The sequence below is a fragment of the Dasypus novemcinctus genome, chromosome 20 (assembly GCF_030445035.2).
Source record: "Dasypus novemcinctus isolate mDasNov1 chromosome 20, mDasNov1.1.hap2, whole genome shotgun sequence".
NCBI classification, from domain to species: Eukaryota; Metazoa; Chordata; class Mammalia; order Cingulata; family Dasypodidae; genus Dasypus; species Dasypus novemcinctus.
The window spans coordinates 4928985-4955339 of NC_080692.1; the positions used below are offsets into that span (position 1 = coordinate 4928985).

Below are 26355 nucleotides of genomic sequence, written 5' to 3' on the forward strand. Positions count from 1 at the left end.
TGTTCTTGACCTCTACCCTGTAGGGCTTCAAATCAGATGCCTGAAAAAGAAGGGTGAAGGCGGTGCTTTATAGTTCTAACAGAAAGAAAGTCATGATCAAAAAGTTAGCGTAGCCCTCTCCATCAGAAACAGTGGGCATCACCACCCTAAAATCCGCAAGGTGGAGGTGTGAGCAAGCTTAAGAATGCAACTCCTATTACTATGCTAGCAATGGAAGTAACACTGATACAAAGGCAGTGGCCACCGGAGGTTCTGAGGGGAGGGAAAAGGAAGAATAGGTGTAACATGGGGCATTTTGGGGACGTTGGAATTGTTCTGAATGACATTACAATGACGAATACAGACCATTATAACCATTATAACAGACCATTGTCAATATAAAAACGTACGGTGCAAAATGTAAACTATAACGTAAACTTTTGACCATGGTTAGTAGCAATGCTTCAAAATGTGTTCATCAGTTGTAACAAATGTACCACCCTAATGAAAGATGATGTTAATGGGGAAAAGTGGGGGAGGGGTGGGGTATATGGGAATCACCATATATTTTTTATGTGAATTTATGTAACTAAAGCTTCTTTAAAAATAAATTTATTTAAAAAGTTAGCTTAAGCATATGGTTTAAATGTGTTCACAGAGATATTTACCTGACAATATCTTTGTTCTTTAGAGCTCAAATGGTAAGCTGACTGATTTCCTGAGCTTCTACACACTCCCTTCGACAGTCATGCATCACCCTGTTCACAAGAGCCTCAAAGCCGCGTACTCCTTCTACAACATTCACACGGAGACGCCCCTGCTGGACCTCATGAGTGACGCGCTGATTATAGCCAAATTGGTAGGCAGGTCCTTCTTCCTTCCTTGTGTAAAGTATGGGTGGCACCGTGTATGGCATTTTATTGTATTCCGCACAGGTGGTATTCCTTCGAGATAATGTTTAAGGTTGACCACCAGTCTAAGGAAGAATTTAATAAGGCTCTCTTTTAAAATTTTAGTTATTTTCATCATTAATTCCACTGCAATTAAAAAAAAAAACCCTCGTTATTTTACACACACCACCACCTGACCCTTCCTTATAAAATAATACATAGAAGCCATAATATAAGGAAATACACGAGTACATGTATGTGTAGCGTGACTAATTAGCAGTAGTAAATTTTTTGAGTCAGTGGTCTGTGAATTTTAAAATTTAAAGGAATTCAATTCAAAATGTACCTTAATATATTGTTACTTTTCTGTTTCCTCAGTGTAAGTATTGGGATACTTGTTAAAATCTTGCTACAAATGAACATCCTTTTCTTTACAAAGACAATGAAATCAACGTATAGATGCGTTTTGATGTAATTACTGAATGTAGGAGAATATTGTTCATGAGAAATTGGGAACAGCACATCAAAAGTGTCTTCACTGCATTTGTCTAGTATCTGCTAGTGGAAAACATTTTGTAAAAATCAAATACTTTTGGATCCCCAAATCGACGTTCTTCTCAGATGCTGAGCCTATTGTTTCTTTTCAGCCACCTCCCAAAATTCCAGGAATGAGTTATTTATTTAGCATAAAACACAAAGAAATTAAAATCTAGGTGCTTTATCTATATCACATTTTCCATAAAACTATCATATTAAAGTTTTGACTTTTACTATTGAAATTTTACTCAGTTTATTTCCTAGTATGAACCCAAAACAAAGTTTACATTTTTGGTTCCTTGGCCATATTTTCAGCTAAGGCAGAACTTAGGAAGTCCAGTAACTAACAGTCCCTACAGATGGACCCATTCAGACAACTGAGCCCTTCTAAAACAGGAAATACTTTCAGAAATATTAACTTTTTTGTCAGCGCTAGCCATCATACTATAGTTTTTGATTCAGCATTTCTAGATGATCTTGCTGACTCCATTAGATTTACTGCTAGTTTGTAACATACTTTTGAACTGAATTCTAACCCATATATTGCAGCCATTAAACTCTATTACTAATTCATATATTAACTTGAGCTGGTTGTGGAGGAATCAAATGTTATATTGGAACATACAATATAGTAAACATTCTAGTCCTTTGATGTTTTTAATTTTAAATCCTTCTTACATCGGCAGAAAGGATTTGATGTGTTCAATGCACTAGATTTGATGGAAAATAAGACATTCTTGGAAAAACTCAAGTTTGGTATAGGAGACGGCAATTTGCAGTATTATTTGTACAATTGGCGGTGTCCAGGAACAGACTCTGAAAAGGTAAGTGAACTCTGATGTAACCTTTGTAAACTTAAATACCTTTACCTACTTCCTTTAAGATTATTTAGAAGTTTTGTGTTTTTTTAGTAGCTTTTTAAAAATACAGACCTACTGTACTACATTGTAATTTAATTTTTTTGCTTAATTGGCCTAACTATTCTATCTTCTTCCCTCCCTTTAGGTTGGACTTGTATTACAATAAGTGGATATTTTATTCCTAGAACCCTGACATCATCATTTGTTAATGTTCTCTTTAATGATTCCTGGAACTTGCCATTCCAAAGAAGAATTAAAGCACAACTTAATTGAACTTGAAGTAGTTGTTAATCAGAAAGATGAAAGAACATCCATTTGTGACCAATAGTACACATTTCTAATGAGAACATAAAAACTCATCCTTTATTCACTATTTACCCATTTGTGGGAGGTATGAAAGGGTACAAAGAGCACATTCCTCTAACTTACAAACTTTTGGATGTCTCTTGATGAAGAGAAAATATTTTTCCATTCTAGAAAAGGATTGTTTTCTTATGGACTGAACAAAAGTAATGGAATTGTGTAGGAAAAATCTTTGCTGTTGTGTGGAGATAAACTCCTGCATATTTATTTATTAAGGGTGGTATATTTGTCAGTTTAACAGAATGACCCATTGGGGAAATTTATGAAATAGAGTGGTGGATGTTTAACTGTGGAGCAACATAAAAATGTACTAGTAACTAGTACATTCATTTCTCTATAAGCAAAGTTGCCAAATCAGTAAATACAAGAGATTTATACTTTGATCTTCAACAGATTAATGGATTGGTTCAAAAGCAAAGTTTTGTGCAAACATGAAGTGTGCTTTCAGAAAGAGTACACAAACATGAGCAACTAAACTTTGCTGCTGCTCAAACTCTTAATTTCTTATCAGCAAACATCAAGGCTATGTGAGGAAAAGGAAATAAAAGCTCTAAAGTAAAAAGAAATGTCCAATGGAATTTATTAGTGCTTTCAGGACACTGATAGTTTGAATGTTTTTATTACTTATGCAAAGTTGCACATATTCTTTTAAGCTGACTTTAATTTATCATGAAAGCTGTAATGCTAAAGTAAAATGTCTTATTTGTAAATAGATGTTCATAATTTTGTTACTGATGTTTTTATCTAGAATTTGAAAAACGAAGTTTCAATGTACATATATATGTATATATTGCCAGTAGACCAAGAGGAATAAGAAAAATGCTAAACAAGGCCATAGACACTTGGCCTTGACTCAGATACCACAAAAGTAGACACTACTTCCTGCCTTTATTGTACAGTGCCTAGGCTGTTCAGTCCAGAAAAAATTTTTTTCAACAACATGATAGCATTTCCTTCATGTTAAAAGGAGTCAAGTGAAGTCAATCATCTTATACCACAGGCCAGCAAACCATGGCCCATGGGCTAAATCTGGCTTGCCACCTGTTTTTGTACAGCCCACAAGTTAAGAATGGTTTTTACATTCTTAAATGTTGGAAAAGATCAAAATAATGGCATTTCGTGAACTGTGAAAATTATCTGAAATTACATTTCAGTGTCCATAAATAAAAGTTTGACTGGGTCACTGCCGCACTCATCTGTTTGTGGATTGCCTGTGGCTGCTTTCACACATCAAAGGCAAAACGGAGTTGCTGCAACAGAGACTCTGACCTAGAAAGCCTCAAGTATGTACTGTCTGACCCTTTACAGAAAGCTTGTTGTCCCCTGATGTGCATTAAGTTGAATGGTAACTTCACAGCTTGCCATTATCCGGGCCACCAGCAGTGCCTCGTTAGGGCTGGCACTGTCTACTTCCTTAACGCCACAGTGAAAGACTTCTCACTTGGGCTGGTTCAAACCCAACCCCATTACAGTTCTTCCTTCGAATGAAAATGGCTTCAAGAAACAAAATGAACCAAATCACTGAGACTTACTTTTGAGACACCAGTATTAAATAAATTTAATTTGAAGCCAAGGCTTTTGTTAGGAGTTCCCACTCATCTTTATGGCACGAAGTCTATATTATATCAAGTAGGTTTTCAAATAATTGCAAAATTGTCAGTGAGAATTTAAGCTCATGATGAAACTGTTCCTTAAAAATAAATTTATATAATTCCAGTTGTTATAGAATTCATATTTTTACGTCATTTTAAAAAGTTATCAATAAAATGGCACATTTGCCTCTATAAGCAGATAACCAATGAATGTTGTAAAATAGAGAATCAGTAAACTGTTTATAAAGTAGCTATGAAAACACTGTTTCAAATGCAATATATAGTGTATTATAGATTTTAAAAACATTGTGCTTCCTTTGTCTCTGTAACTGAAACGCTCTATCCATGAGGCATATAATTAATTCCTTGTTTTTTCCAAGATGGCATTAAGGAAAAATTTCCATGAACTGAGACTACCATAATCTGTTAAACCAACCAGAATTTAAACTGAAAATGAACTCGGGCCATCAGTATCTTCTCCCTAAATTACAGAAAGTAACTATGCTCCATTTACTACCGTGAGGGGTGCCCCATCATTGCCCAAGCCCACCCCTGAAAATCCAAGCTCCTAGTTCATTTTTTTTTCTCTCATCATATGTCACTGAATTACCATCATACTTGTTAGACATTACATTTCTAAGGCGGTAAATTCTACCTGGTCAAGATATTTTACCTGGGTAAGCACCACTTGCAGGTGCTGCAGCCCTCACCCTACCTCAGCCCTGTTACTCCATGGCAGTTCCTAAGACCCACTCCACCTGCATTATTTACATCAGCAACCTCGAGGAGTCCCTGAACAGTCTTCTCCCAATCTGGCCAGGTCCGGGATGTCCTGTTGTCCTGGAGCCTGAAGACGGGGGCCAGAGGTTGTCATCCCCAAGGGGGCCACCACCACTAACAGCTCCTCATGCTCCACATAGGGTTTCTCCCATGGCAAGCCCACGTGGACCCAATATGCTAAGACTGACTCAGATACCATTGCCAAGATGCAGGGACCCTTCACCTAAAGCCCCAGTCAGGAGACCCCAGCTGCCACGAAGGCCATGCAGGGTGGGAAAGCCACCCCAGGCCTGCCACTAATGACTCAGGTACCCCACACCCTGCATCATGCACCAACTGCCAGGCCAGCCTTCCTACACTATCCACCGCCACATCTTGCCCTGGCCGCCTCCTACCAGGGACCACGCCCCAACAGAAGTTTACACCAGGATACATGCCACCTGCCCAGCTCTTCAGCGAACCCACCGATTTGCATTGTGTTCCTCACCCACCTGCCAGAAGAGACCAAGGGGCTCTTGTCTATACTTTTCAACCAGATACTTGGCTTCAAGAACTGCCTGGTCCCCAACAACTTGACATCACCTTTCTGCAGTTTGACAATGAGGTGCAGGCAGGGGCCCCTCTCTATGCCTGCCCTTGTCCCCACCCTGGGACCACCTCCCCCCTCCCTGGCACAGCCCCTCTCAGGGGGCTTCTTCCAGCCCTGTGTGAATGGTCTCCACACAGCTTTATATCCAGTCTGTCTGCAAACATTGCGTCTGGCCGTGGGAGGCCAAATTAAAGTGGTTTTTTGAGTATTGGTTTCTTTCTCACACACCTAGCTTTATAATACCAAGTCTTTCTCCCAAGCCTACCTGCCTACAAAGAAAATCAAACCGACATGAAATTTTCAACGATGCCGTGGTCTTCATGAAGACACTGGTCTTCAGTATTGCTATGTATTTACTGTCTTTCCTTTAAAACTGCTAAGGTACCTCCAGTAAGTTCTGTCTACCTGCTTAACTCATGCCCGTTGTGGCAGTTTTCAAGCTTGAGAGAAAGGTGTTAACTGCTGTAGAATACAGATGTTCTTGTTTACAAGCATTGTACCAGTCTTTGAAAAAGTGAATTTATACAAGCATGGATGTTAGTTTCAATAAACTTTTGTTTTGGTATTCATACTGTTGAATGTTTTCTGCACTGACTGTTAAGCCTGAACATATCTGTGCCATACAATTACAAAAGAGTTTTACATATTGGAAAGGAACATCACCAAACAGTAGCCTAAGAATATACATAAAAGTAACTCAATTTATTAGTTTCCAGGTTTCTCTGCAAGGTGTCATTTTACAAATTGTATAAAATCACAAGATTACTTTGAAGTGGATTTTTTACTTTTGGGTGGTTTCCTTATCTTATTAGGATTTGGTATTAATTTCTTTATTTTAAGGGGCTGTAACACTACAGAAGCCTGCTGACCTTCGCCAAGCTTTCGCTTATGTTTAGAGATGTCTGTAGATGAAGTTTCCAAAATGTCTTGGTCCTGCAGTTCCAAAGATTCGGTCTCTAAATTTTCCCAAGAGTCTTCAATTCTGCCTTGAAGCCATGGTACCTTTAAACTGGGTACTCTGGGAATTATAGCTTTTATTTCATTAATAAAGTCGGTACTATTTCTTTTGAACCCCAAGGCTAGGACACACTTTAAGCCAATGGCAGGTGCAATTCTCTCACTGAGACAAGGAACCTGGCAAGCGGGAACAGTTCTGCTTAAACTTAACTGAATCAAATGTGAGGTGATGATGGCAGGTTTGGCTGACTTACAGACCAGGACTAACAGCAGTTCATTCCTTTCCAGAGCTCTGGTGACTTCATTGACTCCAATAGCAAGCTGCTTCCTGACGTGTACAGGAGTCCACCCTGGTACTTGTTGGTTATCTGTTTTTTTCTCCTTCAGATCTTCATTAATATTGACATCAGTATTAAATTTTTCTCTGCCTAGTTTTTTGGAAAAAGACTGATTTTTCTTTTTCTTCTTATCCTCAATCTTCTGAAGTCCAATACATTTAAATCGATCTTCAAGTGTCTGTAATATGAAGTGCATATCCTCTCTCTCCAGAGTACTCCAAGAGATAATGTATGGGTTGTTCAGTGATGTCTTCACAGCTAAAGGTCTGGTCTTACGGACAGAACCCCTCCCTGGGGCTTGAGGAGCTGCAGCCATTCTGAAAATTCTTCCTGCAGAAGCAAATGACAAAGACAAATCAGAGTTAACTAGGAATGCATGTCTTAAGAATATCTTGGTTGTAATACTCTCTCTGATTCTTAGCAAGCTACAGCAAGCCTAATTATATGGGTCCAATTATATGATCATATACTCAACTTTTTCCTGATGATTAAATAATTTTATTTTCTCTACAATGACATTTATCTTTATTCATATACAGGCAATAAATGAATATTTTGCATTATTGCAATCATAATGACACTGTTTATTCATTTCATTTATTTAAAAAATTCTACATTTCTACTTGTTCATAATTATCCTTTAAATGACTGTATGAGTATTAATCTTTTAAATGTTACTGTTTTCTAAATTGCTCTCTAGTTGGACTTGGCATTCATTCATTCCACATTCACTGAGCACCTATGAAGTGCAGGCAGCATTCTAAGTACTGGGGTTTAATGGTGACCAAGTCAGTCTCTGCCTGCGTGAAATTCACAACCTGTAAGGGTCCGAGACCTTGGCCACTCAGAATTAACCAGGTGTGATTTTTTTTAACTGGAACAGGAATATATGCACAATTACAAAGTCAAATACTTTCATTCTGTGCTCTTTTTAAGTCTCCTTCCTTCCCTGGATCCCAGACCATCTCCACAAATGCAGTCACCAGTAAGTTTCCTGTACATCCTTCCTAAAACACTGGATACATAGGGAGATACACAGTCCTTCTTCCGATGGTTATTCCAGGCTGAATGCACCATTTTACAATTGGACTAGTAATATGGAAAGTGTGTAATATAACTATTATATATAAATGTATTAAATATGTATAATATATAAATGTATTATATAGATAATACATTTATATTTTATTACACACTTCTAAACTTAGAAACTCAGAAGAAACTGAAGAGGAGCAAACCCTTGCTAACTCATTCTATGAGGCCAGCATTACCATAATAGCAACACCCAGATAAAAAACAGCACAAGAAAACCACTGTCCTTATATTTATTAATACAGATGCAAAAATCCTCAACACAATAGTACAGACCGAATCCAGCAGCATATAAAAGGATTATACAACATGACCCAGTGGGATTTATCTCAGGACTAAGAGTCGTTGAACATAAGAACATCAGTCAATTTAAGATACTACCTTCATGGAACAAAGAAAAAAAACTACCTGATCATCTCGACTGATTAAAAAAAGGCACTTAACAAAATCCCGCACCCTTTCTTAATGATAACACTCAGAAAAAGGAATAGAAGGGAATTTACTCAGTGGTGAAAGACTGAAAGCTTTCATCATAAGGTCAGGAACAAGACAAGGATGACTTTTCCATATTGTACTCAAAGTACTAGTCAGAACAACTGAGCAAGGAAAAGAGATGATAAATGCATCCAAATTGGAAAAGGAAAAGTAATATTCTCTATTCACAGATGACATGATCCAAAATATAGAAAATCCCAAAGGATCCACAAGAAAACTACTAGAATTAAAAAATTCAGAGATGTTGTGGGGTACAAGATTAAAACACAAAAATCAACTGTATTTCTACACACCAGCAATGAACAATCTGAAAAGAAACTTTAAGAAAATAATTCCATTTACAAGAGCATCTAAAAGAGCAAAATACCCAGTAATAAAACAAAGGAGGTAAAAGACTTGTGTAGTGGAAACTACAAAATATTGCTGAAAGATATTGAAGACCTAAAGAAAAGCAAACATATGCCATGTTCATAGATTGAAAGACCTAATAATGTTAAGCTGTCAATAATATCCAAATCAATCTACAGATTCAACACAATCCCAATAAAAATTCTGACTGTGCAGAAATGGAAAAGCCAATCCTCAAATTCTTATGAAATTTCAAGGTGCACCAAACAGCCAGAGCAATCTGGAAAAAGGAGAACAAAGCTAGAGGTCTCACACTTCCTGACTGCAAAACTACTACAAAGCTACAGTAAACAAAACAGTGTGGCACTGACATAAGAATAATCATATAGACCAATGGAATGCAATTAAGAGTCCAGGAATATACCCACATATGGAAAGTGTGTAATATAACTATTATATATAAATGTATTAAATATGTATAATATATAAATGTATTATATAGATAATACATTTATATTTTATTACACACTTCTAAACTGATTTTTGACAAAGGTGCCAAATCCACTCAATGAGGAAAGAACTTACTTCAACAAATGGTGCTGGGAAAATTGGATTTCCAGATGTAGAAGAATGAAGTTGGAGCCCTTAACACTATATACAAAAATTAAAATTGATCAAAGACTTAAATATAACCTTCTTAGAAAAAAACAAGGAAGAAACCTTCATGATTATGCGGTTGGCAATTGATTCCTCAATAAGGCACTAAAAGCAAAATTTTCAAAAAAAAGATAAATTGGACTCATCAAAATTAGAAACTGTTGTGCAATGAAGGATGTTATCAACAAAATGAAAACAACTTACAAATGGAGAAAATAGTTACATATTCTATATAAGCGGTTTTGGTTGGTTGGTTGGTTTTTTGAGGTACCAAAGCCGAGCACGAAACCCAGGACCTCGTATGTGGGAAGGCAGTGCTCAACCACTGGCCACAACAGTTCACCCGAGTTGGTTTTTTCATTTGTTTGCTTTTTGTCTGTTTTTGTTTTTAGGAGGCACCAGGAACTGAACCTGGTTACCATATGGGAAACAGGCACACAACTGCTTGAGCCACATCCACTCTCTCTATATATAAGGTTTTAATATAAAAAAAGCTCCTGCAACTCAACAACAAAAAGACAAACAACCCAGTTAAAAAATAAGGACTAGAATAGAAAATTTCCTAAAGAAGATATGTAAGTGGTCAATAAGCACATGAAATAGAAGCTCAACATCTTAGCCTTCAGAGAAATGAAAATCAAAACCACAATAAGATGCCATATCATACTAATTAGGATGGCCACTATTTAAAAAGGAAGAAAATAACAAGTGTTGGCTAGGGTAAGGAGAAACTGGAACCTCTGACCATTGCTGGTGGAAAAGAAAAATCATGTAGCCACTGTGGAAAACAATTTGGTGGTTGCTCAAAAAGTTAAGCATAAAATTACCATATGACCTGGCAACTGTACTCCTAGGTATATATATGCAAAAGAATTGAAAATGGACTTGCACATATATTTGTACACCAATGTTCACAGCAGCATTATGCACAACAACCAAAAAAGCTTCTCAACCCAAGTTCCTATTAAAAGAGGCAGAGATAACATATTGTGGTATATACATATATCAGAATGTTATTCAGCCACAAAAAGAGATGAAATTCTGATACGTTCTACATCATGAATGAACTTACAAAACATTATGCTAAGTGAAATAAGCCAGACACAAAGGTACAAATATTGTATAATTCCACTTACATAAAGCTCTAAAAGCAAATTTAGTAAGAGAAAGTAGATTAGAGGATACCATGGACAGGGGAAGAAAGGGAATGAGGAATTATTGCTTAATGGTACCAAGTTTCTGTTTGGGGGTGGCGAAAAGTTTTGGTAATGGATGCTGGTGATGGTGGTACATTATGAATGTAATTAATGCCACTGAATTATACACTTAAAAACAGTAAAAATGGTTAAAATGGCAAATTTACAATAAATTTTTTAATTTAAAAAAACTTAGGCCTAAAAAGTAATAATAACCCTAATTGGGGAAAATAATTATAATCCATCAGCCTAGGGAGTATATCCTGTTTATTCTTCCCACAGTCAAGTGCATATACCCCTCTTTCCCTCAATTTTCTCCCCTCCCCCCCCCTTTGCTGGGGCTCAGCTAAAAACCATAGGAACCTACTTGGTAAAACTAAAGGAAGTTAAACAAACTGTCCTTATATTCAGGAAACCAGATGACTCCTATTGCCTCACTCCAGGTCATTTCTCTCAGCTAGCCCTCACTTCCCTGTAGGGCCCCAAACAAGTCCCCTCTGAAGTAGAGGGGTCTATCCACTAGAGTATAGATGAACTCTCCATATATAGAGAGAGAAACAGATGAACTATCTACTAGACTGGGCGCTGAAATTCAAGCACAGGTGTCTCTATGGAGTGTGCCAGAATTTATAAAGCACTTTCTCCATTGTCTCTGTGGAATGTGTCAGGATTTATAAAGTACTTTCCCCATATATTATTTGCTTCTTTCAATATTCCTGTTTAATCCTCAATGTGTGAATGACAAAACAAACTCAAGTCAAGTATCTTGCCCAAAGTTACAATGAGTTTTCCAATTCCAAATGTTATGCTTTTTTTCTGTTCATGAAACCTTTTTTGCTTTTTTTTTTAAAAAAGATAACAGATCACAAAAAAAAGTTACATTAAAAAATATGAGGTGCCCATATACCCCCACACTCCACCCCATCCCCACTCTCCCACATCAACAACCTCTTTCAACATTGTGGTACATTTATTGCATTTGGCGAATACATTTTAGAGCACTGCTGCGTCACATGGATTATAGTTTACACTCTCCCCCAGTCCATTCAGTGGATTATGGCAGGATATATAATGTCCAGCATCTGTCCCTGCAATATTTAGGACAACTCCAAGTCCTGAAAATGCACCCCTCCATCACGTCTCTTCTTCTCTGTCCCTGCCCTCAGCAACTCCCATGGCCACTGTCTCCACATCAGTGATACACTTTCTTCCACTGCTAGAGTCACAGTAGTTCTATAGTAGAATACCAGTAAGTCCACTGTAATCCACATTTTATTCTTCCATCCTGTGGACCCTAGGATGGTGATGTTCACTGCATGTCTAAATCAAGATGGGGCTTAGATCACACATGGCTGATGAATGTGATTCTCCTGCTTGCAGTTGTAGGCATTCTCAGTTCCCTGGTGTGGTGGTTGATGTTATGCTCTTTTACCCCTGGCCACACCTCAGAACTCACCTATAAATTTAAAAAACCTACAGATGGTTGGTGACACCCTCCCACCACCAACCCCAGATCTACTGAAGGGGATCTCTGGGGATAAGGCCAAGGTACCCGTACTTGTGAAAAGCCTTCTAGGTGCATCTGATACAGAGCCCTACTTAGGGAGCACTGGCCTAGGACAGGCTGCCTTCCCACACTGGACAGCCCTGAGAAATGGGTACTCAACCTCACTGGTCTCTGAAGTTCCTCCCACTCCCAGTCACCTCAACAGAGAAAATCATCATTCAGCCCCTTGGGGTGAGAGATCACACTTTGTTTGTGTCAGGACTACACTGCTAGTCCCTCAGAATCTTTGCTGCCTGAGCAGCTTCCCTACCACAAACCACATGGTGCTGCCACCCAGCTAATGAGCCTCAGCATTCAAACAACACGGAATAAATACTTATAGTTATGTGTTCTGGGGCAGATACCAAGGTAGATACTAACTCCTACCTTCAAATTCTAGTGGGGGAGAGGGAGAGGACCTAGTGTTAAACTAAGCTGAATCTTATGAGTATAATCCAGGAACAAAGTTCTGATGAGAATTAAGAGCTTCGGAGTAAGAAAGGTGGGAAGGCCTTGCTGCGGTGCCTTTTGAAACCTATTGTGCAGGCCTCTGCTGTCTACAGGGACAAATACAAATCCCTTAAGGTAACAAACAAGGCCCTTGACTGCCTCCTCCTCCCAGCACACCAGGCAAATCACAGTCGAACACTGAACCACACCGAGTTTCTTACCTCCACGCCTTACACACATCATTCTGTCTGTCTGGAATGCCACTTCTACCCTCAGCCCCGTGACCTCCTTTCCTACTTCAACAAACATGTATGGGTTAGCCACAGCGCACCTGGCCATGAAGACTGAGTATAAAACAAGGTAAAAAGAGTCACTGGCCTCGTTGGGTTTAGAGTCTATGAGGAACACTTAGCAACCAGATAATAATTTAAAAAGTGGGGCCCATGAAGATCAGAAAACTATAGGATGCTAAGGAAACAAATAGCAGACGCCTAACTTTGTCGAGGGGGCCAGGGAAGGTCTCCTAAAGGAAGGGACATTTTTACTGACACATGAAAAACGTCTACCAAAGAGTACAAGTAGAGAAGAGTCGTTCCAGGAAACAGCATTTTAAAGGAAATTAAAGTAAGTTCAATGTCGCTGCAGCAGAGATGCCCGAAGAGTGGTTAAGATATGAATCAGAAAAGGGAAGTTTAAAGCCAGATGGAGAAGGCCCTTTAAAACCTCGCAAGGCGCGGGAGGGGTGGGGGAGATTAATACTAAAACGCTTAAAGCCGAAGAGCGGCAGGGGCAGAATGGGGTTAGGCAGGACTTCCCCGAAGGGTGCGAGAAGGGAAGCAGCGCACAGCCTCGGGTAGCCCGGCAGGAGGCGACGGCGTCCTGCCCTGGAGTCGTCGCGGAGGCGACGGAGAGAGACGCGCGCTCGTTTAGAGAGTTAGGCTAGGCAAGCAGCTGAGAGTGGAGCCAGGCGCGCCTCAGGCAAGCGGCCCAGGCCCTGCGGGGGTCAGTGCCCTCCGCGGGGTTCACTCCCGAGGCGCCGCTCTAGCCGCTTAGTCCGTGTCGCAGTTTCCGGCCCTGCACAGCCCTCCGGCCTCCCCACTTCCGGCCTAGGGCTCCTTTCAGCCTGGTGGGCGCCGGTCCTAAGAGGAAAGCTCGGTGGGAGTCACAGGACCCCCGCCCCAGTGCCCCCTCAGCTCCCAGTTCCCCAGTCCCCACCCCCTACTCACGTTCTAGCCCCAAGACAGCGAGCCACGTCCCGCAAACCGCGAGACCCGCTCGAGCAAAATAGACTCCGGGAAGCGCCTTAAAGCCAACGCGCAAGCGCAAGGCCTCTCTCGCGAGAGCCTACCATTACCAAGACCTCTATCGCGAGAGACCCCAACGCTTACCATGGCCAATCTCGCGAGACCCCTATACTGTTGCCATGGCCTGTCTCCCAGGCTTATGGTTGCCGTGGTAACCTAAAGATGGCGCTTTCGGTGATGAGATGGTCTGGGACAGATGATCACCTGGAGAACTGTTCTCCCGAGGCGCTGGTGCGTCCCTTGGCACCCGCTACTTCTGAACCAGCGTCTTCCTTCCAGCGCTTTGGAGGCCTGGCCCTCTGTCCCTTTTTTTCTGGGTTTGGCCCGCCTACGGGACCCGAAACCCCAGCCCGGTCCCAAGGCTCACATCGAATCTTGCCGAATCCGCAACACCGGGCAAATCAAGATAAACGGAGAGGGTTATTTTAAGCAGCAATGTAAGAAATCGCGAGCGCCCTGGAAGAAAAGGAGAGTAGGCGCTGCTCTGAGCTCTGCAACCGCAGTAGTGCTCCTCTGCGTGCTGCTGAGGCTGCCCCAACCCCGGGCCCCAAGCCCTCCAGAGCTGGGTATCGGACGCGAGGTGAAGAAGCTGAGTGGCATAGCAAACCCCGGGAGCTGAACCAGCTGGTCTCTCCTGCCCTTGGCAAGAAATTAGGAGAAAGGAGGTGGCTTCTGATGTAGTCAGGCTCTTCCCTCCCCACCCCTTCTCTTTCTTGTCCAGTCTAACTTGGGCACCCTTTCTTTCCCTCTTGCAAATATCTTCACCCTCTTCTCAACCTCTTCAGTGCTCGATTTGGTTCCCATTTGGGGGGTCTAGTTTCTATATGTTCACCACCTACATATTACATAATTAGCTATAAAACAAAACAAATGAAAATCTGTGTTCCTTGTGTTCAAAGACCTTTTCAGGAAACACAGGGTAAAGTACCATGTGATTTTTAATACAATTAGAAAGGTTAACAAGAATGAATTTATAAGGAATTTGAGTGGAGCAACAGGCTTTTGTTTCATAAAATGAATCATATTAGTTCATAATTATGATGAACTGCAATCCACGCAGTTCCTAAGTAGCCTTAGATCAGGCTTTTAAGCTGTAAGAAAATAGAAGATGTAGTCTAATTGAAATGCTAAAGTAATAGGAAGGATATGTATAGGAATTTACCATCCTAAATTCAAGATTTATACTTTGAGCAGCATCTCAGCCTACATTTTCTGCATGAAGATTATTAACTCTACAATTACATGAATGCCTTAGTTGAAACCTAACTTTCATCATGACTAGTAGTGTGACCCTAGGGGAGTTAATTGGCCATCTCTACAAAGTGATAAAAACAGTACCAGATTAGAAGGGAGTAATTTATGTAAAATGCTTAGCACAGCACTGGCATGTAGAATGTGCCTGATAAATATAGCTGATGAATCCAGTGGCCAACTTGGATGAATTAAGTCAAAAATTCACTATGGCCTCAGAGAGAGGATTGTGGGAAGATGGGGTAGGAAGCTCCAGGACTCAGTCCTTCCACAAAAGCAACTATTAAATAGGCAGGAACTGTTTGAAACAATTATTCTGAAACTCTGGAGGCCAGAAGAACACTATACACCATCCAGGGAAGAGCACGAGGAAGGGGCTGATAAGGTACAGTAAAGGACGGTAAATTTCTCTCTCCACATGGCAACTCTTGGCACCCATCCCCAACTCTCACATCAGGCCGTGGTGGATTCTGGCCCTTGGCTAGCTTGCTGGTAACGGAAAAGGACAAAAAAGTCCTCTTCCCCAAGACCAGGAGTGGGCATGACCATCACTGATCATGGTTTTTGATTAGCAAATTTGGGTCATGGGGCCTGGTTCTGATCACAACCATTGTTTCAACCAGCTGGAAAGAGACAACAATAGCCATTGTTTCAACCCTCCCTAGATTGGGGATGGGGGGTAGGGGCGGGCCGCAGTGGACATTTAAAGACAAGATGCTTTGCTTTCTCAGGGCTGTGGGGGACAGTTAATTGAAGACTGCACTTGCTGGGCAGGCTAGGAAAGCTTAGCTTTGGGGGCCCATCAGAGAAGCTCTTGGTGCCCTTCCTGATTCCCTCCCCAGGGCACTTTGGAGCTAATCTGTGTCCCTGGCCCTATTTTGGCTGAGAAAGACTGACAGAAAAGTGCTTTCCAATTTGCTTTTCCCAGAATTTGCTCCACAGGCAAAGTCAGCTTAAGACAACAAAAGGAGTATAAGAAACTGTAGAGGCAGTTGGTGTTCAGCAAAGCCTGTCAAGAAAGGGGGATTTGTCTGTTTGGAAACAGAGGGGACAACCAAACTCCTGTAAATAGGGGAATTCCAAAACAACTAACAAGCAAAAGCCCAGGACAAGCCAGAGGCCCAGAAAGACACATTGCATTTGCTTTGATCAGACCTTCCAGATAGAGGGGCTGAAACTCAAAAAAATCTCTGTCCTATCAACATCTGATTACAAAATCAAGAAACAGACATCTCGGGGAGTTAACCCCAGAGATAGCATTTTAAAATATTAAAATGTACAGTTTGCAACAAAAGAGTACAAAACAAAGAAAGAGGTTTGATGGCCTATCCAAGGAAAAGGATAAAAATCCAGAAAGCACCAATGAGGAAGAACAGAATGCGAACATACCAAACAAAGCCTTTCAAAAATGATCTTAAAAATACTCAAGGAGATGAAGGAAAGTACAGAGATATCCTGGATACCAGAACAACAATGAATGAGCAATATGAGAGTCTTAGTAAAGAGATAAAAAAATTTTTAAAGGAACCAAACAGAACTAACTACTAGAGTTGAAGGTCACAATAAAATGAAATGAACAATGCCCAGGAGGGTTTCAAGAGCAGACTGGAGCTGGCAGAAGAATCAATCAGTGAACTTGAAGACAATACCCTTGAAATGAGTCAGGCTGAAATCAAGAAAGAAAAAAGAAATATTAAAAGCAAAAATAGCCTAAGACACATCTGGGACACCATCAAGCACACTGATATATGTATTATGGGAGTCCTAGAAAGAGAAGAAATAAAGAGACAGAAGGAATATTAAAATAAATACTGAAAAATAAAGAATACAAGAATTAAAGAAATAATGACAGAGAACTTCCCAAACATAGAAAAAGACATGAATATGCACATCCAAGAAGGCCAGAGGACACAAAACAGGATAAATATGAAGAAAAATACACCCTATCATATATTGAGCACATTATTGAATGCAAAGAACAAGGAGTTCTAAAAGCTTCAAGAGAAAAGCAAAGTGTTATATACAAAGGAGTGCCAATTAGCCTAAGTGCTGATTTCACGTCAGAAATCATGGAGGCAAAAAGGCAATGGATTGTGATACTCTACAAGTGCTGAAAGAAAACAACGGTCTACCAAGAATTTTATATCTGGTGAGGCTTTCTTTCAAAAGTAAAGGAGAGATTAAGGATAATCAAAAGCTGAGGGAGTTCATCACCACTAGACCTGCCTTATAACCAAGGCTAAAGGGAGTTCTTCAGATTGAAAGGAAAGGATGCTAGACAGCATTTCAAAGTGACATAAAAGATAAAAGTTTGTGGTCAAGGTAAACATTTGGGTTATTATGAATGTCAGGATTATTGTAGTGTATTATTTGGTATGTAACTCAAGATCTTACTTCCTATAGGTGCTAAAGGCAAATGCATAAAAGTAATGGTAAATCTATATTTTTAGACATGAAATGTACCCAAAAAATGGTAACAAGCACAAAAAAAGGTGGAGGGAGAGAGGAGTATAGGAAATGTATATGTCCATGCTGTTGAAATTAAGCTGGTATCGAACTAAATATTATTGTTAAATAGTTAGGAGGTTAAACATCAACACCATGGTAACCACAAGGACAATTGATTCAAATATGTATAGTCAATCTGTAAGAAAAATATATTTTAAAAAATAGTATGGGTTGGGGGAAAAATACACCAAATGTAAGATAAGGACTATAGTTGGTAGTAATATTTTGATGACGTTCTTGCATAGTTTGTAACAAAGAGTTGGTGGAGGAGTGATGTATGAGACCCCTGTGTGATGTTATGTATGTTGATTTTGTAAATTCACAATCTTTACTATACACTTATTGTTTATGCGTGTTCATGTATGAATGATATACTTCAATAAAAAATAATTTTTTTAAAAAAAGTATATTTAGGGAAACGGACTTTGGCCCAGTGGTTAGGGCGTCCGTCTACCACATGGGAGGTCCGCGGTTCAAACCTCGGGCCTCCTTGACCCGTGTGGAGCTGGCCCATGCGCAGTGCTGATGCGCGCAAGGAGTGCTGTGCCACGCAAGAGTGTCCCCCGCGTGGGGGAGCCCCACGCGCAAGGAGTGCGCCCATAAGGAGAGCCGCCCAGCGTGAAAAGAAAGTGCAGCCTGCCCAGGAATGGCGCCGCCCACACTTCCTGTGCCGCTGACGACAACAGAAGCGGACAAAGAAACAAGAAGCAGCAAATAGACACCAAGAACAGACAACCAGGGGAGGGGGGGAAATTAAATAAATAAATAAATCTTTTAAAAAAAAAAAAAGTATATTTAGATAGAAATGAGAGAGCACTCAATGTGGTAAAACATAAAAAATAAAATAAATATAAAAATTAACTGAAGTAAGGAGCAATAAAAGGCATAAGACACACAAAGGTTAAATAGCAAAATGGCAGGAGAAATTTATTTAATATCAGTAGTGACTTTAAATGTAAATGGATAAAACACTCCAGTCAAAAGGCAGATGTTAGCAGAATGAATAAAAAAGCTAGACATGTATTTTAGGTATGTTTATATAATTGTGAATATTTAGAATGTAAAATTTTATTTCCTGGCTTTTATTTAAAATTGTAATAAGCATTTCCATGTTAATTTAAACAATTCATAAATATTACATTGAGCTATATTCCATTCAGTTAGTGCATCATAAATTGTCTACCCATTAGCTTATTATTAGATAATTTATTGTTTTCAAACCTTTCACTTTTATAAATGACAGTTTTGTGCATAGAGGATTTACTTTTTCTTACTACTGTATTTCCTTGGATAAGCTCAAAGAAATTAAGTCAAGATAAGTTAATGTCCTTTAGAGATATTCTGATTTATATTATTTTCTATAATAAAAATACAAAATATTTCCAAATTTAAATGCCAGGTTATTCCAAGAAAATTTGAATACTTAATAAATGACAGTTGAGACCATATACTGTTTTCAAATTACAGTAATGTATGCTGATAATCTTCAAAAAAATTAACAAATGCATGACTATACAACACAGTGAAACCTAATGTAAACTGTGGGCTATAGTTACTAGACACATACTTAACAACATGTTAAACATGTAGGACAAACAGAGAATACTGAAGAGCAGCAAGAGAAAAGAGATCCATCATATACAAGGAAAGCTCGTTAAGAATAGGCTCTGATTTCTCATCTGAAACCATGGAGACCAGAAGGCAGTGGTATGAAATACTTAAGGTGGTAAAAGAAAAAAATTGCCAACCAAGAATTCTATATCCAGCAAAGTGCTCATTCAAAAATGAGGGAGAGAGCAAAATATTCAGAAATAAACAGAAATTAAGAGTTTGACAACAAGAAAGTGCCCTTTAAGAAGTACTAAAAGGGGAAGCAGATTTGGCTCAATGGATAGAGCATCTGCCTACCACATGGGAGGTCCACAGTTCAAACCCAGGGCCTCCTTGATCCAAGTGGAGCTGATCCACATGCAGTGCTGATGCATGCAGGGTTTTTCATGCCACACAGGGGTGTCCCCCGTGTAGGGGAGCCCCATACACAAGGAGCGCACCCCATAAGGAGAGCAACCCAGCACAAAAAAAGTGCAGCCTGCCCAGGAGTGGCACCGCATACACAAAGAGCTGATGCAGCATGATGACGCAACAAAAAGAGACAGAGTCCCAGCACTGCTGACAAGAACATAAGTGAACACAGAAGAACACACAGCAAATAGACACAGAAAGTAGACAACTGTGGGGGGGGGGAGGAGAGAAATTAAAAAATAAATCTTAAAAAAAAATACTAAAAGGAGTTCTGCAGGTTGAAAGGGAAAAGAAGAGAGGGTTGGAAGAGAGTGTAGAAAGAAAGATTATTAGTAAGAATAACTAAAAGGATAAAAAGAGAAATAAAAATAAAATATGACATATATAAACCTAAAGAAAAAAATGGCTAATGTAAGTACTGCCTTGACAGTAATAACATTGAATGGTAATGGATTAAATTCTCCAATCAAAAGACACAGATGGGCAAAATGGATAAGGAATGTGATCCATCTCTATGTTGTCCACAAGAAACTCAGCTTAGACCCAGGGATGCAAGGAGTTTGCGAGTGAATAGTTGAAAAGTGATTTTACACACAAACAATAACTAAAAAAGGGCAGGAGTTACTATACTAATATTGGACAAAATAGTAAGAGACAAAGGACATTATATATTAATAAAAGGGGTAATATATCAAGAAGAACAATCATAAACATTTATGCACCTAACCAGGGTGCCCCAAAATACATGAGGAAAACTGGAAAAACTAAGAGGAGAAATAGATGCCACTATAATTGTAGTGGGGGACTTACATGCACAATTGTTTTACCATTAAACAGATCATCTTGACAGAAGATTAATAAAGAAACAGAGACCTTGAATAATACATTAGAGGATCTAGACCCAATAGACATATAGAGAACATTACACCCAAATACAGTGGGATATACATTCTCACAAGCACACATGGGCCATTCTCCCGGATAGACCACATGCTAGGTTACAGAACATAGCTCAATAAATTTAGAAGATTGAAATTATACAAAGTGATTTCTCTGACCACAACAGAACAAACCTAGAAATTAATAAGGGGCAGAGAACAAGAATAGACACAAAGATATGAAAGTTAAACAACACAATCTTAGACAATCAGTAGATCAAGGAGAAAGTTGCAAAAGAAATAGGTAACTACCTTGGAACAAATGCAAATGAGAACACAACATATCAAAACCTATGGGATGCAGCAAAAGCAGTGCTGAGAGAAATTTCTAGCCATGTGTATATGTTTAAAGAGAAGAGCTAAGATCAATGACTTAACTGCACACCTAGAGGAACTAGAAAAGAACAACAAACTAATATCAAAGCAAGTAGAAAGAAGGAAATAACAAAGATTAGAGTAGAGCAAAATGAAATTCATAGTAATAAAAAAAAAAACCCTGGAAAAAATTAACAAAACCAAAAGCTGGGTCTTTGAGAAAATTAATAAAATTGACAAACTATTAGCTAGACTAACAGAAAAAAAAGAGAGATGATACAACTATATAAAATAACAAGAGGAGTGATCACCACTGAACCCACAGAAATAAAATGTATCTTAAAAGGATACTTTGAAATATTGTGTGCCAACAAGATGAATAACTTAGATGAAATGTACAAATTTCTAGAAGTACACAACTAACCTACATTGACTAAAGAAGTAACCGATGAACTCAACAGACCAATCACAAGTAATAAGATTGAATTCATCATCAAAAATCCCCAAATTAAGAAAAGCTAAGAACTAGATGGCTTCAAAGGTGAATTCTATCAATCATTCTGGAAAAAACTAACACCAATCCTGCTAAAATGCTTCCAAAAAATAGAAGTGGAAGGAACACTAATTCATTCTATGATGCCAACATCACCCTAATACCAAAGCCATGTAAAGGTGCCACAAGAAAAGAAAATACAAACAAATCTCTCTAATGAACCTGGATGGAAAAATCCTCAACAAAATACTTGCTAACCATATTATACACTAGATCAAATGAAGTATATACTATGATCAAGTGGGTTTCATTCCTGGTACACAAGTATAGTTAAACATAAGAAAATCAATGTAATACACCACATTAACAGATCAAAAGAAAAAAATCACAGGATCATCTCTATTGATGCAGAAAAAGCATTTGACAAAATACAGCATCCTTTCTTGATACAAAACACTTCAAAAGATAGTAATAGAAGGAAACTTTCTCAACATGATAAAGGGTATATATGAAAAATGCACAGTTAACATCATACTCAGTGGTAAAATCCTAATGTCATTCCCTCTAAGATCTGGAAAAAGACAAAGATGCCAACTCTCACTACTTTTACTGTCACTACTCTTATTGTGTTAGAAGTTCTTGCTCAAGCACTTAGGCAAGTAAAGGAAATAAAAGGCATCCGAATCTGAAAGAAAATAGTAAGCATTTCACTATTTGCGGAAGACATGATCCTATATGTAGAAAACCCTGAGCAATCTACAACAAAGTTCCTAGAGCTGATAAACGAGTTCAGTAAACTGGCAGGATATAAGATCAACATGCAAAAATGAGCAACATTTCTGTACATTGATAGTAATCTGAGGAAGAAATCAAGAAAAAATTCCATTTACAATAGCAACTAAAATATCTAGGAATAAACTTAACTAATGATGTAAAGGACTTGTACACAGAAAGCTTCACAACATTGCTAAAGGAAATCAAAGAAGAGTTAAATGAATGGAAGAATATTCCATGTTCATGGATTAGAAGACTAAACATTAAGATATCTGTCCTACTCAAATTGATTTACAGATTTAACAAAATTCCAATAAAAATTACAACAGCATTTTTCACTGAATTGGAAAAGTCAATTATGAAATTTATTCAGAAGGACAAAGGGACCTGAATAGCCAAAAACATATTGAAAAAAAAAAAATGGAACTGGAGGAATCATGCTACCTAACTTTGAAGCATATTACAAAGCTACAGTGGTCAAAACTGCATGGTATTGGCACAAAGATTGAAATACTGACCAATGCAGCCAAACTGAGAGTTCCAAAGTAGATCCTCACATGTATGGTCAACTTATATTTGACAAGGCCACCAAGCACACTCAACTGGGACAGAATGTCATCTTCAACAAATGGTGCTGGGAGAACTGGATATCCATATCTGAAAAAATGAGAGAGGATCACCATCTCACACCCTATACAAAAATTAACTCAAAATGGATCAAAGACCTAAATATAACAGCTAAGACCATCAAACTCCTAGAAGATAATGTAGGGAAGCATCTATGAGGTCTTGTAGCAGGAAATGGCTTCATAAACTTTACACACAAAGCATGAGCAATAAAAGAAAAAATAGATAAATGTGGACCTCCTTAAAATAAAAAACTTTTGTGCTTCAAAGGAGTTTGTCAAGAAAGTGAAAAGACGGCCTACTCAATGATAGAAAATATTTGGGAGCCACTTATCCAATAAGGGCCTAATATCCAGCATATACAAAGAAATCCTACATTTTGAAAATAAAAAGACAAACAACCCATTTAAAAATGGGCAAGAGACTTGAACAGACACTTCTACAAAGAGGAAATACAAATGACTAAAAAGCACATGAAAAGACGCTCGACATCACTAGCTATTAGGGAAATGCAAATCAAAACTACAATGAGATAACATCTTATACCTATTAGACTGACAGCTATTAAAAAAATATAGAACTACAAGTGTTGGAGAGGATGTGAAGAATCAGAACCCTCATCCACTGTTGGTGGGAATGTAGAATCGTAGCCATTGTGAAGGATCAAAATTTGGCCTGGTAATATATATTGGCTAAGAGTTACTTCCCAAAGTCCTCCTTTTTGGTCAAATGTGGCCTCTCTCAAAGCCAAACTCAACATATAAATTCACTGCCTTCCCCCTGACATGGAACATGACTCCCAGGTGTAAGCCTCCCTGGCATTGAGGGATTAATACCAAGTGCCAAATAGCGATGCATTTGGATAAAGACATAGAACAAAAGGGGAAATATTAAATGCAAATGAGTTTTTATGGCCAAGAGACTTCAAAGGGAGTCAGAAGGTCACTGGAGAGGTCATGCTTATGTATATCTCAGGAGGATCTCACTCAAATAGAGGTGCTCCTGGGGGTTCTAGAAACATCTAGACACTATAGGCAATGCAGACAAACCCAGGAAATCAGTACCGCAACAATGAACCTTACTTTGGAATATATGATAACCCATCTCCCCCAATGTGTCAGAGTTAGATGCATTTATAATTTTCCTACACATTTATTTGTATATATAATTAACACTATACCCATTAAGTGTATGTCCCAAAGACTTAAATCTCCTGGCTGTTCAAATGCCAGATGAGCCTTGAATCTCAACAGAGTTGCAGCCAACATTTAGTCACCAGTTTATCAGACTCACCCAGGACAACTAACAAAAGGATGATGGTGGACAATGCCCAACCCAAGAAGCAGAGAGTATCTTCAACTGCAAGCAAGACAGTTCCATCTATCTGCCCCATAGGATCTAATCCCCCTCTCAATTGGAAGCAGAGTTGGGTATCACCATCCCAAATACTCAAGATAGAGGAACAAACAAAAATAAAGGGGGAGTGGAACTATGGACTAAAGTAGATATTATTATTCTAGTAATGGAAGAACTTATAATACTGCTATAAAGACAGTGGTCACTAGAGGTTCTGAGGGGAGGGAGAGGGAACAATAAGTGTAACACGGGATATTTTTGTTACATTGGAATTGTTCTGCATAATATTACAATGATGGATACCAGCCATTATACATGTTGTCAAAACCTATAAAATTGTGTGTGCAAAGTGTAAAACATAATGTAAACTATAGAGCATGGTTAGTAGCAATACTTCAATATGTGTTCATCAATTGTAACAAATGTACCACACTAATGAAAGATGTTGTTAACATGGGAATGTGTGGGGCAGAGGGAGTGGGTAATGGGAATCCCCTGTATTTTCTATGTAATATTTATGCAATCTAAACTCCTTTAAAAATAAAAAATAATTTTTAAAAAAAGTAACCAAAGAAGATCTAAATAAATGAAAGGACAATTTGTGTTCATGGATTCGAAGTCTAAATATCATTAAAGTGTTAGTCCTACTCAAAGCAATCCCAATCAAAATTCCAACAACCTCCTTTGCAGGAATGGAAAAGTTCAATTATCAAATTTATTTGGAAGGGGAAGAGGCTCCAAATACCCAAAAATATCTTGAAAAGAAAGAACAAAGTTGGAGGACTCATACTTTCTGACTTTAAAGCATATCACAAAGCTACAGTGATGAAAACTGCATGGTATTGTCATTAAGAAAGAAATATTGATCTATAGAATCAAACTGAGAGTCCAGAAATAGACCTTCACCTCTATGGTCCGCTGAGATTTTTGACAAGGCTCTACAAAGCCCCCTCTGCTGAGACAGAACAATCTCTTCAACAAATGGTGCTGGGAGAACTGGATATCCATATCACAAAAAAGAAAGAGGACCCTTATCTCACACCTTATATAAAAATTAACTCAGAATGGATCAAAGACCTAAATATGAAAACCAGGACCATAAACCTCCCAGAAGAAAATGTAGGAAAGCATCTCCAAGATCTTGTGGTAGGAGGTAGTTTCTTAGACCTTACACCCAAAGCACAAGCAACAACAACAAAAAAGATATATGAGACCTCCTCAAAACTGAATACTTTCATGCTTTCAAGGTCTTTGTCAAGAATGTGAAAAGAGGGGGGCAGGGCAAGATGGTGGCTGAGTGAGCGCACCTGATAATCTCTCCTGCAAAGAAGCGACTGGGCAGTGTTGGAAATTCTTCGGGACCAGGCTGTTTCGGGATTTTGCAGGGCAGGAGGTGTCTGGACATCGATTTGGTGGGAAGGTAACAGAGAAAATTCATGTGTAAGATAAAATTGAGGCTCTATTACACAGAGGTGGGGACTGCGTGCGGGAGGTTCCCTCTTAGAGTGGGCGGAATCACGGCACCGGCGCTGCGGTGGCGATTCCTGGAGGCTCTGTGGTACAGGAGAATTCATAAGCCCTGAGTGGGCTATTGGGGGGCTAACAGGGCACGAGGCCTTTGCAGACCGATCTGGGGAGACAGATGGGAGTTTTATTGCGAGGCGGGGAATTTTTGATTGCGGACACAAATAATAGCGCTTCGGGCTAGAGCCCCGCCCCCAAGGCTGGCTTCCGATCTGCAGCAGCCTTAAATTGCTCACAATAAAGAAACATCACCAGGAGGCTGTTTCAGGGACTGGCAGGGTGGGAGATGTCTGGAAGCCGATTAGGGGAATATTTTGCGAAGCGTGGGAATTTCGGTTTCAGACTCTGATATTGGCGTTTCTGGCTGGAGCCCCACCCCCTGGGCCTGGCTACTGATCTGCAGCGTCATTAAATTGGCTGCAGTGTAGAGGCACCCCCAGGTGGCCATTTCGGGAGCTTACAGGGCAGGAGGTGTCCTGAAGTCAAATTGGTGATACAGACACAGAAGAGACCCGAGTGAGAGGGTAAATTGCGGGGTTCTGACACATAGCTCAGAGTTTGTGGATGTGACCTC

At 39.2% G+C, this 26355-nt stretch overlaps 2 protein-coding genes across 3 annotated transcripts in view; one reads left to right on the forward strand and one right to left on the reverse strand.

Moving 5' to 3' along the window:
* Positions 1-6159, forward strand: part of NMT2 (N-myristoyltransferase 2) — a 94035-nt gene extending 87876 nt beyond the window's left edge. Inside the window, exons 10-12 of the mRNA XM_071210055.1 lie at positions 671-838; positions 2093-2230; positions 2412-6159. Coding sequence (XP_071066156.1) covers positions 671-838; positions 2093-2230; positions 2412-2432 — 327 coding nt within the window. The 3' untranslated portion in view covers positions 2433-6159. The remainder of the gene's footprint in view (positions 1-670; positions 839-2092; positions 2231-2411) is intronic.
* A 112-nt stretch (positions 6160-6271) lies between these two features.
* RPP38 (ribonuclease P/MRP subunit p38) lies at positions 6272-14001 on the reverse strand. Of its 2 annotated transcripts, none has more exons than XM_004450982.5 (2): positions 13896-14001; positions 6272-7215 (listed from the first exon to the last, which is right to left on the reverse strand). In XM_004450982.5, the coding sequence occupies exon 2, from the start codon at positions 7199-7201 to the stop codon at positions 6353-6355; it is 849 nt and encodes a 282-aa protein (XP_004451039.1). In that variant the 5' UTR covers positions 7202-7215; positions 13896-14001; the 3' UTR covers positions 6272-6352. The 2 variants fall into 2 exon arrangements, with proteins under 2 accessions (XP_004451039.1, XP_004451038.1); XM_004450981.5 differs by lacking the exon at positions 13896-14001 and adding an exon at positions 12891-13088.
* Between the last annotated feature and the right edge of the window lie 12354 nt (positions 14002-26355).

What these genes read in the sequence shown, in the direction of transcription:
- RPP38 (XM_004450981.5), bottom strand. Translation starts at nt 13,008, where the DNA reads ATGGCCAGGTGCGCTGTGGCTAACCCATACATGTTTGTTGAAGTAGGA. An exon ending in GATGTGTGTAAGGCGTGGAG is followed by an intron (nt 7,216 to 12,890) that starts GTAAGAAACTCG and finishes TTGCTTCTGCAG; the next exon opens with GAAGAATTTTCAGAATGGCT.